Source organism: Macrobrachium rosenbergii, chromosome 3, assembly GCF_040412425.1.
Source record: "Macrobrachium rosenbergii isolate ZJJX-2024 chromosome 3, ASM4041242v1, whole genome shotgun sequence".
NCBI lineage: Eukaryota > Metazoa > Arthropoda > Malacostraca > Decapoda > Palaemonidae > Macrobrachium > Macrobrachium rosenbergii.
In genome coordinates this window covers 17,628,698-17,645,727 of record NC_089743.1, presented here as the reverse complement: position 1 = coordinate 17,645,727, position 17,030 = coordinate 17,628,698, and the positions used below count along the sequence as shown (strand labels likewise).

Sequence of the window (17,030 nt, the reverse complement as noted above, 5' to 3'; positions counted from 1 at the left end):
ATATATATATATATATATATATATATATATATATATATATATATACACACATACACATACACATACACATACACACACAATTCCTTCCATAAGTGATTACCCCTGCTAAGGAGGTGGGCCCTCAGATAGAATAAAAGACAGTACTCACAGCTGAACCTTAGGTAAACCCTTGCAAAAAAATTTCGACAGCATTAGGCACTTGATGCAGCTACACAGAAGACCCATCATTAGTCAATCGACCACCCTGCACCATTCGTCGCTACCTAGCACACATTCTCCCTCTTCCTGAATATTAAGGCACGTCGATGTCCATTCTTTCCACATGACCAGACAATCTGAAAACTCTCTCTATCAATCCTTTCTCCCTATGCAAACCTTTTTACCAGTTCAGCTACATCCATTCTTCTCACTTTTCAGTTCTTCTCGTGTCATATGGACCTATCAAGTAGTGTATCTCAAAGCTTTAGTCTTGTTTTCTTTCAATGATGTTCAACGTATAGACTTCACTTCTACTTTCACTTGTACCTGTGCAAACCCTTTTAACAGTTCTATGTCCATTCTTCTCACTTTTCAGTTCTTCTTATGTCATTTGTACCTCTCAAATAATGCATCTCAAAGCTTTAATCTTGTATTTTTGTTTTCATTGACATTCAGCATATACACATCACTTATATGTGTATTCCTATTTTGACATTCACACTTGTCTATGTTCCCAGATACTTTCCTTCCTCAACCTTCTCTGTGACTTAGCTTTTCTCTTTTCCTACTGTTATTCAGTATATTTTGTACCACATCCCGATACAGATCATCTGCTTATGTTATTCCGTTTTCCATATTGACATTCATTACAGCCGTCAGTTCCCAAAAGCCTGCTGAGTCGAGAGGCCTAGATGACGTGGCCATAGCGCCCCTCAATGGCTCCACTCAACCTTGAACTCTGCCAAATATCATTGACACTGAGTCAGAGGTCACCCTTATCACTTGGGACCACATGCCTCCCAGTGCCACCATCCGCGAGGATAAGTGATGACCATCTGCTGGGTCAACGGTGACATGAAGGACCTCCCAAGCGTTTGTCTGTGGGTCACCACAGGTGATTCCTCCTGATAGAGGGAACATCTTTTTGGTATACTCCAGTCCCTCGAGACTGGATGCCCCCTTCTCCTGGGCCAAGACTTTGTACATTGAAGGGACACCTTAATCCCTCTGCGCTGCTTGATAGCCATGACCCTGGACAAACCCGAGAAATAGGCACCTCCCACAGACAATGATCCGCTGCCCACCAATCTCACCTTAGCAGACGTTCCCTGGCTGCATGAACAGCCTTACACCTCTCTTGACCAATCTGACTCCGCTCCTAGGGCTGCCCTCCTCATCACGGGCGGATGCTTCCATTCCTACCTTAAGTAGGGGCCAGCTCATCTGAGTGCAGACAGAGGATGCCAAAGAGTAAATGAGGGACCCCCTGAAGGACGAGTTACTTTACTGGGTAACCTGGGGTCAGCATGAGCCTGCTCAGGTCATCCACCGGCTGGTGGTAGTACCCTCGTCTCTCCAGCAAGACCTCCTCCGGTTGGAGCATGACGGTATCGGAGGGCACTTTGGTGTCACCCGGGCCATCGAAGGAAGATTCTACTGGCTGGGTTTACAGAAAGCCATCAAGGCCTTTGTAGCCTTCTGCCCTACCTACCAAATCGCAGGAAGTCCAAACGAGGACGCCCCCAAGGCTCCTATCAAGAACATTCTCTCTGTAGGCATCCCCTTCCTGGACATTGTCATTGATTATTATACTCCCCAGGGACATATCAAAAGCAAGACGGGTCATGACCACTGCTACACCATCATAGGCAGATTTACAAGACACCCAGTGGGTATTCCTATCGGGAATAAGAGCTCAAAGAGTGCCATAAAGGTGCCCATGCATTTCTTCTATCGTTTCAGATTCCCCACCACGATCCAAAATCGTCAAGGGCAGCACTTCGTGTCCAAAGAATTCTGCAACAGCATGGCCAGCCATGGCATCAAACATATCCACTCCACTCCTTACCATCCCAAGAGCCAAAGAATCGGGCGATTCTACCAAACCCTTGGCTCTACTTTAGCCAAACTTGAGCACAAAGGAGGAGCATCCTGGGAGGAGAACCTCCCCTATGCCCTCTTCACTATCTGTCAGGCTCCCTCTGAGACCCTCGGGTACAGCCCTTTTGAGCTTCTCTACACTCACTCCACCCGGGGCCCCCTCGACATACTGTACGAGGCCTGGGCCAAACCGGCAAGGGAAGGCTGGGCGAAGGACCTGCCCAAAATCCAGCAGAACCTTCGGGCTGTGTGGGCAGTTGCTCAGGCTATGGAGGCAGCAACCCAAGGGCAAGACAAGCTCAGGCTTAACAAGAAGGCAAGAACCAGACCCTTCAATGTTGGGGACCAGGTCCTGGTCCCCCGAACAGGAGCCACTCACCCCATCGAGACTCAGTTCACGAACCTTCACAAAATACTGTACTCTGGAAGAGAGGAACATAAACTACCTTGTAGATTGCAAGCGGAGGCGAGCCAAATGGCTGCACATCAACTTACTAAAGCCCTACCTGAACAGAGAGAAGAAGGAGGCCGGACAAGCCCCTCCTAATTGTAACTCAGGATCGCCTTGGATGCACCAACATCCTGGAGCATACGACACACCTGCAGGAAGGTGTCACTTCTCTTGTCCAAGGTCCTGGTCAATCCAGAGAAAGCAAGGAGGATCGAGAAGCAAGTACAACTCCAGCTCGAACACGGTCTCATTGAGGACAACCACAGTGAGTGGTCCTCCCCAGTAGTCTTGTCTCTAAGGAAGGAAGGGGAGACAGGTTATGCATAGACTTTCGTAAATTAAATGAAGTGACCAAGCCCGAACCGTAACCCCTTCTGCAAATCGAGTCCTGCGTGACAGTCTAGGCAGTGCCCCCTACTTGAACAGTATAGATCTAGAAAAGGGATACTGGCAGGTGCCCCTGTCAGAGGAGTAGCACCCTCTGACTGCCTTCACCACGCCCACTGACCTCTACCGGTGTAAGGTGATGCCCTTTGGACTAAATAATGCACCTAGCTGTTTCCAGAGGCTAATGAATAAAATCCTGGCAGGTATAAAGAACTGTGTCATGTACGTAGACAACATAGTCACATATGCCTACTCATGGGAGGAGCGCTTGCAAATCCTTGGCCAAATCCTCGCTGCCCTACAAAGGACCAATCTTGTCATCAACCTAAAGAAGTTTCAGTTCAGGGTGGCTGAAATCACATATCTCAGTCACTGACTAGGAAACGGTAGACTGATGTCAAAGGATGACAACATCTGTGCCATTTGGGATATGCCATACCCGAGGATCAAGAGGGAAGATCAGCGCTTTGTTGGAATGGTCCAGTACTTTTGGTGTTTCATTCCCAACCTTTTTCAAAGAAAGCAACTCTTCCATTGTATGTCTGAGTGTAAGTGAGCGTATGGCCATCTCATCAGTCAACCAGTTCTCCGTACACCCGACTACAACCGGTCCTTCTACATGGCTGTGGATGCCAGTGACATCCTAATTTGGGCAGTCATGTTCCAAGAAAAGGATGATGTTAGGCACCCATTAGCTTACTATCCCAAGAAGTTTAACTTGGCTCAAACCCAGTATATCACTGTTGAAAAGGAACTTCTGGGCATGATCCTGGCTATGAAGCAGTTCGAATCCTATCATGCTGATCATAAATCCCCCTTAACAGTCCTTACTGATCATAACCCCCTTAAGTATCTCAAGACTTTTAGAAACCAGAACAAGCATTTAATGCGTTGATGCATCGATCTCCAAGACTACAGTTGGAAACTCGAACACATCAAGGGTACAGATTCCAGGCATCAGAGCTAACTCCCTTATCAATGGCTCTCTGTTACCCCTCCAAGTAAAGTGGCACTCCCTCCAGAGTGAAAGGTTATGTTATTTCCACTCAGAATAGCACCCCTAGAAACCGTAAGATACTTCCTTCTTTTGTATCTGTCCTTTTCATTTATTATCCTTGTATTATACCCCGAGTGCCAATCGCTGGTCAGTTGGCCTCCATGGGTCCCAGACTCTCAAACCGTGCAGCTACAAGCATGGAAATGTAACTTGTACTTGAATCATAGCCACTAGACCCTTGCGACTTTAGTGCCATGACTGGCACCATTCCCCATCATACCTGAGCACCTTGGCATTACCTAACATAAGCCCATGAGTACTACATTTGTACTGCCTCATCAAGGCAAGATAACCACATGACTTTGCATAACAAAGTTAACTTTACATTTAAGTGCATGATTAACTCTTAGGTATTACGCTAGTAATAATCTTATAACCATATTCTTATGTTGTCACATTTAGTCATGAGATATACAGTCATGAAATGTTTTGCATATAATTTGCTAGACATGCAGAATTACAGTAACAACAAAATGTCCTTAAAGCCTTAACTTCCAGCAGCAATTCTTTCCTGAGCTAGCATAATTACTAACAATAATGTAATGTAATTTGCAGTTAATTTCACTACAGAAATACTAATTGTAAGTAAATCAACACAATCAAGGGTAAATAACAAGAGAGGATAAAACTAAAGTCAAGTTGCCTTGCTTGTAGACATTCTTACCCAACTGAAGGTGTGATATGTCAGCTTGGGGGAGTTGCAGTGGGAGCTACCCTTCCCAAGTCAACTCCCCTTTCAAGAACCTTATTTTCAAAGAACTTAAAGTAAAGTAAACTCATTTTCAAAGAACTTAAAGTAAAGTAAAATAATTTTATCTCGCTACTAACAGTAACAGTCAGTCGCAGAGAAATTGCTTCTTCTCAAAAAATCTCTAGTTATTATTCCCATGGCAGCCCTTTATCCCCTTTCCCTGAACTTGTGACTGAGTTAAGACCTCTTTCCAGGTTACTGAGCCATCCTTGAAGATAATCCCCGTTCGTCCGGCAGCAGAAGTGAAAGTCGAACGGACAGCATGGCGCACAAACAACCCACAAGGTCAAAGCCCTTACCATGTGGCCCACAGAGTGACCCATGAGGTCAAAGGTAGCACGCCAAAGAGCCATAGAAAACAGGACACTTGGCGGAATGGGAAACTTAATCCAGCCAAGGGCATAAAAGAGGCCGCCCCTATCACGCTCATCAGAGACACAAGAGGGATGCCAGGACGCAGTTCTGACACACACTGTCCCCTTTGACCTCTGAACTAAATATTTTACTAGACACTAAATTACTCGTAAATTAAAGGCACCAAGGAAACACACAAAACATAATTAACTAGTATATTAATAATATACAAAAATACACAGGAATTTCCGTCAGCTAAACATTAACACCTAAAACTCAAGAGGCTCTCTTTAACTGTTTGTTGTCCTGAAGAATTTACAACAACTAGCTATGCAAAGTAGAGGGTGGGTACACAATGTATACCTAATTTAGTTCGGTGATCATCTGAAATTATGATAAGTTATGATAAGTTATCATTAAAACACGAAAAGCATAATAAAAAACATTAGCTTTTAAACTGCCTATCAATACTTGCTTTAAACAAACTAATCACGTTAAAGCTGAATGGCTAATGGCTATCCTAGCACCAATGCATATTACAAATGTAACACTTCCAAAGGGATATAAATACTGCTAACACAGTCAATAGAGTACTAGATGCCAAGACATAAGACACGTAAACTTCGATGATTACTTGGTTTCAAGATTAGCATGGCCTTACTTAAAGAATCATTTCAATAAGGGCTGGAATTTACCAAGGGCTTAACCAGTGACCCACTTTCAGATTGACCCTTACCTGTAATGAATTCCAGAGCGGTGCTTAGGTATACTGAGAGGTTATGTTTTTTGACTCTTGATCACAGCTCATGCCAAGACAATGACAAGTGTTGAAGAACTACTTCGAACATACTGCGCAAAGTAAACACTGCAGCACATTCCCCAGGATTAAGGTTACACCACCACAAACATTGCTGGTACATCAGGCTTCTGAAAATGTATGAGAAAATCAGCTCCTTCCAGGTCCTACTGATAGAAAGAAGGATTAAAAAAATCCTGTAGGTGGTTTGCGTCTGAGTCTAAGACAACTGGCTGCGGGGCTGCTGCTTCTCACGCTGTCTTAACCGAAGTAAACATTTTGCTGGCTAAGGTACAGGTAACAGGTGCAAAGGTCTTTTTGTAAATGGGTCGTGGGGTAATTATACAAGTAACAGTACTTAACAAATTCAGCTGTTTATATATCTTGTATCTTTAGCATGTAAAATAGATATGTTAATGCTTCATATACTAGAACAATAATTTTTCTTTAACATCCACTTTCTTAGAGCCTGTTCCCCAAGGTGACTGCATACGCAGTCCAGTATCTTTCAGTTGCCAATTTTCCAAATCCCCCCCCACCAATTCGTTGGTACATCTGCAAGGACTCATCTCTCGGGAATAAGGTAAGTGTCAGGAATCTGTGGTTTACCGGACACGTAATTTTTTTTCTTTTGCTACTAATTTTTCCGTTTCGAAACGCAAATTCTCCTATAGACCTGCCTTGTTATTAATTTGTGTTTGTAAGTGATTTCAACAGTTTCCATTGAGGAATCTTGGCGCCATCAACACACGCTCCCTTATTTGCGCTAATTTCGCCAAGTAATCGTATTCGTTCTCCATTGCAGACGGAGTTTTCTGGCTGTGAACCCTTTGCTTTGATTGTGCTTTATTGCTGTGCCCAAACCGCCGCAATCTAATCTTTGTGCTCTTGAAGTGAAATCTTGGCACCTTAGCGATCATCTTTTCATCTTAATTTTGTGTTTCGGCAGGACCCCATTTACCTGTCTTACTTATTACTCCCATCTTCTGTTTATGTTATTGTAAATATATGTGGTTTTAGTTATCCTAAGAGTTTATCTCAAAACCTTTTCTAGTAAGGCCCTCAGCTCATCACCTTTCCTTCTTATGTTCTACTAGACCATGCATCTTTGGTCAAATCAGTTGTTAAGTTCCTTCCCAAGTTTAAGTTCCTTCCCAAGTTTAGATATATATATATATATATATATATATATATATATATATATATATATATATATATATATATATATATATATATATATATATATATATATATATACACATATATATATATATATAAAGGGATGTATGTGTGTATGTTTGTATGTTCAAGCATAACTCTGAAATGCATTGAGCAGTTTGACCAGGCATGGTATACATATGACTTACTATCTGGAAAAGAATACATCACTAGCACGAAAGGGAGTAGGGGTGGGGGTGGGAAGAGCTTCCCTGAAACGGGGCTGGTTCTGATCAGTAAACTCTATGGGTCTGTCATACCTCATTTTAGTATACGTATGACTTACTGTCTGGAAAAGAATGCTGTGGGGAGGGTAAGACATCACTGGCATCAAAGAGGGTTGGGGTTGGGAAGGGGGTGTTATGTAAAAATAATCGAAAACGACAGGTACAAGTTTCTAATCCATAGCTTTTAAGGCCGCTGAGAGGAATGGTGACACTCCTGACGCCCTTCAAGTCCAAGTTCAGCCACGATAGGAAGTGGGGTGAGAAGGGGTGAAAAATAAAATGTCAAAAATGACAGATATTAGTGTCTAATCCATAGTTTTCGAGGTTGCAGAGATGAATAGCGACACTCCCAACGCCCTTCAAGTCCAAGTTCAGTCCTGATAGGAAATGGGGGTGAGATAGGTGAAATATACAATGTCAAAAATGCTGGGCAATGTAATTGAAGCAACTATCTTAACAGTAGAGAGAGAGAGAGAGAGAGAGAGAGAGAGAGAGAGAGAGAGAGAGAGTGAGAGGGAGGAAGTGAGAGAGAGAGAGTAGAGGGGTGTTGTCTTAGGGAGGAGAGAGAGGGAGATTTTTTGGTTGTCATTCAGAGTTTTCCTGGGCAGCACCAGCTTGGTCAGCTAGTATATATATACAGTATATGTATATATATATATATATATATATATATATATATATATATATATATATATATATATATATATATATATATATATATATATATATATATATATATATATATATATATATATATATATATATATATATATATATATATATATATATATATATATATATATATATATACATACACACGAGTATATATATATATATATATATATATATATATATATATATATATATATATATATATATATATATATATATATATATATATATATATATATATATATATATATATATAGTATATATATAGTATATACACATATATGCGCATGTGTGTAGTGTTTGCAGTAGCGCACACACACTGGCAGGATGCCAATCCAAAGCCATAAAAGGTAGCGAAATATATGCAGCTTCGTTTGCATGCATATCGTATTCCCAAATTGTACGTAACTTGCATTTTGTTGTTGTTTTTCATACTGATAGACTTGCTGAGAAACTGTAGTGCTGTAATCATCTGGCTCCACCCCTTCAAAGTGAAAGTGCTGTATTTTGTGTATATATGTATATATATATATATATATATATATATATATATACATTGTATATATATATATATATATATATATATATATATATATATATATATATATATATATATATATATATATATATATATATATATATATATATATATTATATCTTAGTTTAACCAGACCACTGAGCTGATTAACAGCTCTCCTAGGCTGGCCCGAAAGATTAGATTTATTTATACGTGGCTAAGTACTAATTGGTTACCTAGCAACGGGACCTACAGCTTATTGTGGAATCCGAACCACATTATAGCGAGAAATGACTTTCTATCACCAGAAACAAATTCCTCTTGTTCTTCACTGGCCGGTCGGAGATTCGAACTTGCGACCAACAGAGTGGTAGCTGAGATCGGAACCCGCTCACCAGCGAGGAACTAGATATATATATATATATATATATATATATATATATATATATATATATATATATATATATATATATATATATATATATATATCATCATTAGTTGATAACTGCAAGAACGATGTACGAAGGAATTTTAAAGAAACAGATTCATTACGTTGTATTGGAAAATTTCATTCAGATTAGATTACATTTCATAGATGAAGTTATTTACCATTCGTTCCTTTGATGGGAATAATATACATTTTTGATAGATATGAAACAGACACAACTGTTAACGAAACTCTCATAATCTCATTTCGTTCTTAATCTGCTTGGATGAAGGCACATAATCACGTATCACAGTAATAGTATATTTTAAAAGTATTTATAAAAAAATTAATTTTTGTATTTTAGTTTACATCATATTAGAACAGAACATATAGAATTCTAGTACATAAAGATTTTTGGTTTATATAAAACTTATTATACATTGTTCTGTAAGATCGAAAGTAGGTTCTTTTTGTGATTTTTTCCCGTTGAATCGTTCGATATTGAAATTGACTTTGAAAATTAAGTTTGAATTACAAATTGTATTGAAATGAGATAGCCAGTTTTGCTGTAAAAGAACAACAAAAATAAAGCATCATTTTCAATAACAGTAATGATATTACAGTACTAATGTATCAGGAGCGGGTACATTTGCTCAGTTGTGTTTCTGCTTCAGATAATTGTAGTCAGTACTGATTAATCGATGCATTATTTGCTTGGTTTTCTTTTTGAATGCACCATTTTTCGAAATGTTGGAACCTTCAGAGATTCTTGTAGTTGAGTCGATAGAACTTCAGAAGAATAAAGTAAGGGCAAATACATTTTTATTGAGCTGGCGCGCACGAATCTCATTTGTTTTTCGTCGTTATTGTTGCATATGGTTTCTTCTTCTTCGTTTTAACGTGCTTTTTCCCATTTTTATATGGTTTCATCACAACCTTATTTCTTTTTCTGTACTGGGCTGCTTTCCCTATCTATTTGGAACCGGGGCCTTGTACCATCCTGCTTTTCCAACCAAGGTCGCAACTTGATTTACGATAAAAATAATGGGGGAGCATCTGCTCCAAAATTATATTTCACAGCTCTTAGTTTATATTTTAATATTTTAGGTTATGCAAATATTAATTTTCGTAGGGTATTTATGTTAAGTGGCTGAGTAATTATTTATTGCTAGTTGATTGATTGGTTAAGATTAAGGTGACCTTAAACCTGTGAAGGGCTGTTGTCCATTCTGGTAAAGTATTGAAGGGAATAAGCAAGATGCCTGCTGTAGAACTCTGGATTCGGACCACCCAACCTTGACCATGTGTATTGCATAATTGACTGCAGATGTTCTGCATTCGGAGGCTGCTGAGTAATCTTAGGGCGACATTTAATGGTTTTACCTCTGCAGGTGACCATATAACCAATATTCTGAACCTATCTCTTCCATAACCTTCTTGCCTTCTTGGGTTCTGTTGTTTGACAATACAGTTGAGAGCACTTACTGTATTTATTTTTAACGTGGTGTTAAAATTGATTCGTTTTATAAATTAAGTTTTCTTCTCTCTCTTATTGTTCTGATATATCACATGCATAGCGGAACCTTACAGTTAACCCTTTGGGTCGAACCTTAAGAGTGTGCGTTCAGTGTGAGTAATGATAATAATAATGGCAGGCATAATTAGTGCAAGTGTATCATGTATATAAAAATTGGCCCTACCAATACAGGGAATTCAACTTCACGCACACACATCTCAAAGTTGTATCACATCAACACAGAATAAATCATCAACAGATTGACCTACAAAGTCATTTCTCCCTAAAAGCCTTTGTCTAAAAAATAGTGACTTAAAACTAGAGATAGACAGACAGACAGACAGATCTTCTTTCCCAAAAACTCGGGTACTTTCAGGATATGGTCATGATCGGGTTGGTGTATGTGTTTTTCTCGTAGTCAGCGGCGTCCTCAATTTCGTACCGAAGGCACAGCGCATAGATGTACACCCCAGTGGCCAGGCCGATAAGCATCAGGAAACCTTGAAAAAACAGGCATGAAATTAGTGAATAATGAACAGTTATATACAGACTTCGCTAAGTTCTGTGAAAATTTAATTAGTTTTGAAGCATTTATTTTCATAATTATATTTTTCTTGTTGCCAAGTTGATGATTTGTATTTATTATGTAACAGGTATATATTATATGTTAATAAAAGGTATATATTATCATATATATATATATTATTATATATATATATATATATATATATATATATATATATATATATATATATATATATATATATATATATATATATATATATATATAAGTTGATGATTTGTATTTATTATGTAACATGTAAAAGGTATAATTATCATGGTGCAGTTACAATATATATAATATATATCCATATAATATATATATATATATATATATATATATATATATATATATATATATATATATATATATATATATATATATATATACATATACACACACACACACACACACAAAACAAAAGCCAACCCCATGTGCAGAAAATATCCAAATATGTACATATATATATATATATATATATATATATATATATATATATATATATATATATATATATATATATACATATACATATACATATACATACATATACACACAAAAGCCAACCCCATGTGCAGAAAATATCCATGCATATTTCCATATCCCCATTGGTTTCATATATTTACGCAGAAATGCCATTTGCAACGTTTCAACCTCTCTATGCCCACTACTCTCGCATCTGTTTTATGCTTACCCATGCACTACCTTATTATAGTTCCCAGTCATTCCAACACATTTTCGACGTTTATTTAGTTCCCAATCATTCCAACACCTTTTCCACGTTTATTTAAATTGTACTTTCGTCCAAGATCTTTACATTTTTCACTTTTTGAACAAACTTTCGTCCTCCATTTCTTCATACGACAAAAGCAACTCACGCTTTCACCTTTTGTTAGCCCACACAAATACTACTCGAACACATAAAGGAGAGTGGTTTAACAACACCTTCATGCATTTTGATTTTTCTCCCTGTTTTATGATTCACATCTCACTCATCAAGTTCAATCAATTTAGAAACTGGTATTCTGCAGGTGTGCATTAATTTTTCTTGATTTAAAATCTTCTTGGAGTCTGATGTGGTCTTGAAGATTTAAAATATTATTTACCTGTCTAAATAATGATACCAGGATTTGTGACCATTGTTGTTGTAATACCATATAACCCCAAACGTATGAAATAACAGAAATAACACGTTTTCCTATGTTCACACACATTGATCTGTTCTTGGTTTATGCATAGGCTTATACTCGTATAAACTTTTTGATAATGGTTTTATGTGTTTTGAGTTATGTACTTCAAACTGCAGGAACACTGCCTTCATGCTTCTGTACTGTACTTCTTACTCCGAATCCTACCCATTTTTCAGATCGAAAGGTATTAACCCATGCTCACTCAGGGTGAGCGCTTGGATGTAAGCAAACCTCCTCGGGCAGGAGAGGTCTTCTTGACATCTGATGTTCAGCAAGGAGTTCAGTTTATGAGGTTGAATGCTTTATGCTGCTTGACCAAGTTGTCCCACAGGATGTCTTGGAGTGACAAAATCATGTTTTTTTGCCTCAGCTTCATCTTGTGGGTATCTGTGACTGCTTGCGCATTTATCCTCGTGATAGATAACCAGCAACGTGTTCGATAACTGAAGCGGTATTTTTTCTGGACATGTCTTGTACCTTGCTGTGCTTGTGTTTCTTTTCTTGCATTTCTTATGTTCTGATGGGTGAGGAAGGTGTTTAGTCTCTGGACTAAGCTTCAAATCTTGTTGGACGAGTCGGTAGAGTTCTCGGCTAGCACTCTGCTAGGCCCGAGTTCGAGTCTCCGGCCGGCCAATGAAGAATTAGAGGAATTTATTTCTGGTGATTGAAATTAATTTCTCGGTATACTGTGGTTCGAATTCCACAGTAAGCTGTAGGTCCTGTTGCTAAGTAGCCAATTGGTTCTTAGCCACGTAAAAATAAGTCTAATCCTTCGGGCCAGCCCTAGGAGAGCTGTTAATCAGCTCAGTGGTCTAGTAAAACTAAGGTATACTTTTTTTTTTTTTAAATCTTGGACAGGCTTGAGAAGAGGTATTCTCATGCACTTATTTGCACCTAGTTCAACCTACCTAAAATAATGCTATTTGACATTGCTATTTTAAAGACAAGCTGACAGCCTTTTCAGGGTAGAGCATTTTGTCTTGGCCCAAGTTCAAGTTGACTAATTGAGCCCCTTGTGGTGGTATTGTCAGCAGTGTTCAGCCACTGCTGTGGTTCATATCAAATTGAAGTTGCCAGCTGAAATTTCATGCTGATTTCAAATTTCCAAAGCTAGCTCTTCAGGATCAGTTATTTGCATGGTCTTATGAATCGTAAAACTATGGCAAACTTTTTGGACTCTTCAGGAAAAGGTATAGATTAGTTTAGTGAGAATTACATAGATTTGGTCACTAAGCGTACACTTACGTTTCCCAAACCTGTATCACAGACAAATCTTTGTTTTTTACCACTGTGCATGCTAATACTTGGATTGAAGAGTTGGAAATATTACATGGCCAGAGGTCTAGCAAGGTACGTGTGTCTGCATTCTGATGCGAAACATTCTTGGGTATGTGTCTTCTGAAACTTGTGGTCATTAGACATGGTGGGATGATGGCTTGGCTTCCACTTATTTGGTACTGCTGTTTAAAAGCCTGTAATCTTTCTGTCAAATTATTGTGATGGCAATGAGGCATTACCAACAAAACATCCTGGATGAAGTAATATGGTGTATTAGGGTGAGGAAGTTAACGAGTTCGACTCTGATATTTTCAGGCAGTCACTTTGGAAAATTTTCAACTACTTTCTCAAGTTGGCAGTCTGCAAGTAGGCTACTGCTGGGAATGATATCTCTGCAGTTACCTTGTAGTGTGACTGATGTGGGCTGAACACCGGGAAGGAGATTCATATTGAATTTTCAGGGCTTGAGGTCACAAACTCCCAGCAACAATTCAGGAAGTTTAGATAATATGAATAACAATGAATTGTGTGAGTGGTTGGATGAGTATGGATGTGATTTTGGCTACTAAAACATTTCCGACAATATTGCTGCTGCTGGTTTATTTCAAGATGCCTGTGATGTCAGCAGTGATTATGATGCCCCTAGATCTGACATGCACAGCAAGGTCACAGAAGCACTTGATATCTTCATCTTCACTGGCCATCCTAACTATGACAGAGATGGCAGCATTTAGCTGCTGTAGTATTGATTGAACCGTCAGGGTGCTCTTATTATTTCTGCAAGGCTGCTACCCCTTTGCATCCACGTCTTTCGCCATCACGATCATCTGCTGTTCTACTGGTGCCATGTCCTTCATCTCTTTTGGTAATGTCACCATGATAAGATGTCTTGTTGAGGGTAAACAACCTCTAATACTATTGTATTTTCTCCTGTTCCTTTACCTGCCATCCCAACAGGTGGTAGGGAAAATGTCCTTCTAAGGTAGTACAGGGAGATGTATAATTTCGCAGGTTTTAAAATTATTCCCCTAGAAGAAGAGCCTCGATGGCTCGGTCGGTAGAGCAGCATCCTCGGACTTCATAAGAAGTCGGTGGCACAGGTTCAAATCCGCAGCCGACTGGTCAGAGAGGCGGACACTTTGCTATCCATGTAGACACCCCGGGATTATGTAGGTAATCAACGGATAGGTTTGCTGAAAGCAAATGGGTGTTACAGACTAATACACACACAAACAAAGCCACTCCAACATCTTCTAAAAACATAACAGACACCTCACACTTCTCGAACTGGCGGCCTAACCACTCACGTCTCCTCACTGTTGGGAGAAAGGGAGCTGGGGATTTGACACGATACATATACACAGGTGCTACCGGGGTCTAAGCGATGTCAGGCAGGGCAGCCAATCGAGGCTACGGCCTACCCCAACGCCAAATCAAAGTCCTTCAAAAGAAGGCATCGTGCTTACCCCATATGAAAAATGGGAAAAAGCACGTTAAACGAAGAAGAGAGAGAGAGAGAGACTGGATGTTTATCCTCCGGTGTATGGTACAATGCTTTTAATATTTTGATGACCAGTAGAATTTTTATTAGGGAACATATACAAATTGCACAGTAGTAGTGCATGCGTAGATATGAATTATACTTCCAGTGTTTCAGTAATGTGCATTTTCTGTTTTACAAAACAAAATATTGTGAGACTTAAAAAAAAAAATAGATCACATCTACACTTCCGGTAATGCGAAGAACATTGTGGGAAGAAAAAAACTTGAATTACACAGTTTGTTGTAAAGTATATAGCTATACCTGTGCTTACATTAATGTAGAGTCACTAATGTAACTAGACTGCATAGGGGGCGGTAAGCGCTCTTGCTCTCGGTCAGGCCGTAACACAGGTTCACCAAGTGTTTCTACGATAGAAACTGGCGGTAGGCTATCCTAGACTACAGTGGGCAGCTTGCTGCAGGTGCATTTCACTATTATTGTTTTGCTTGCCCAAGTGTTTATGATTTTAATTCATCCAGTGTGTTCAATAATTTACTATACAGTATCATATTGATTGGTTGTTTGTGGTGTTACTCAATCCTAATAGACCAATAACAATGATATTGTTATAATAACCTCGGTGGAGACACCTTGCTCAGTAAAATTCAACATGTATTGGGCTGTATGTATATTACAGTGTTATTTTGCTCTTTCTTCCACGGATTCAGTTTATTTTATTGTAATGGTGTATGCCTGCACAAGGCAGGCTGTAGATTGAGTGTCAAGCAGTTCCTGCTTTCTTTCCAGTTTCACGATCCACCCTAACCTCAATGAAGGCAAAATATGTGAGGTGTTCTAATTAGCCATTTCTTAATAAAGTCCATCAGAAAGTGAGAAAAATACGTCTAGTGCCTTTGATAAATATACCCATGCGAGCGTAACCTTCTGTGCCTGTTTTTACAATGCAGGTACATGGAACCATAGATGAAAATAACCACATATGCAGTACAAACTGTAGTACATTGTAATGAGGTTCCTACCTCCCAAAACCTCCATGACGATACAGACGGTCATAGTGCGGTGGTCGTCAGGGTACGCCGACACCCACGTGATGAGGAATGTCGTTATAACGCTGACGCCCACGTAGAAGAAGGAGAGGCAGGCAATTACAGAGGCCTTCAGGAGTGGATATCCATCGATGGGAGCATTCGGGTCTGGGAGGTACACCGTCGCTGTCTTCCCTGATTTCGGTAACAGATAGACGTCGAGTTTTACTGAATGAAGTTGACAAGCTTTTTGACGCCAAAGTTATGGTCGCCGTGACTTCATAACTCTCCTGTTTCGCATTTGTTTTGGAAACGCTCTCCACTGAAAGCCTCTTAACCTCAAAGAAATTGTACGACAAATTCTTCTTCCCAAGATTGAATGCATTTAGCGCCAACCCTCGTCTTATAACCAGGGTTGGTGTCGAATCCTGCTGAGGAAGAATTTCCTCATTCATTTACTTTGAAATGCAAGGGTTCGGTGGGAAGCGTTTCCGAAAACTTTATGAAACAGAGAAGTTAAAATGTTATTATTGCCATTACAATATACAGAACTGGTAAATGTAAACAACAGGGTCTATGGTAATAGTTATGCCAAAGACAGAATGGATCATTTTGTGATAACTATCGTCTCAACTTATATAGGTTACAGTATTTGAGAATCGACTTGGACGGGTGTTCAGAATCCAGACTAGCATTGACTACTCTCTTAGTTGGGGTTAGAATTTCCTGGCTGACAATTATTTACAGATAAACTGTGATATAAAATTAGATTTCACTTATGTGATTGTAAAAAATCTGAAAGGAAATATGAATATTATATCACTTGGATTATTGCAACAAAAATATCATTAATTCTGAGAGGAACTTCATGATATTCACGGTGGGTGATATAGCAAAAATATATTTTAAGGCATTTTGTAAGTTTAACAGTTGTAACCGAAATGAATGTAACTAAAATAAACATTTGAATGCTGTCGTACTCGTCTTATAATCCAGTGTTTCTTTCAGTAAGAACGTTT

The 17,030-nt window shown here is 39.1% G+C and overlaps 1 protein-coding gene across 2 annotated transcripts in view; it reads right to left on the bottom strand.

Annotated features, from left to right (window-relative positions):
- Nucleotides 1–9,057: 9,057 nt before the first annotated feature.
- Nucleotides 9,058–17,030, bottom strand: part of LOC136852917 (uncharacterized) — a 26,284-nt gene continuing 18,311 nt past the window's right edge. For both annotated transcript variants that reach the window (XM_067127890.1, XM_067127897.1), the window contains exons 5-6: nucleotides 16,006–16,206; nucleotides 9,058–10,952 (exon numbers count right to left, since the gene is read on the bottom strand). In XM_067127890.1, coding sequence (XP_066983991.1) covers nucleotides 10,825–10,952; nucleotides 16,006–16,206 — 329 coding nt within the window. In that variant the 3' untranslated portion in view covers nucleotides 9,058–10,824. The remainder of the gene's footprint in view (nucleotides 10,953–16,005; nucleotides 16,207–17,030) is intronic.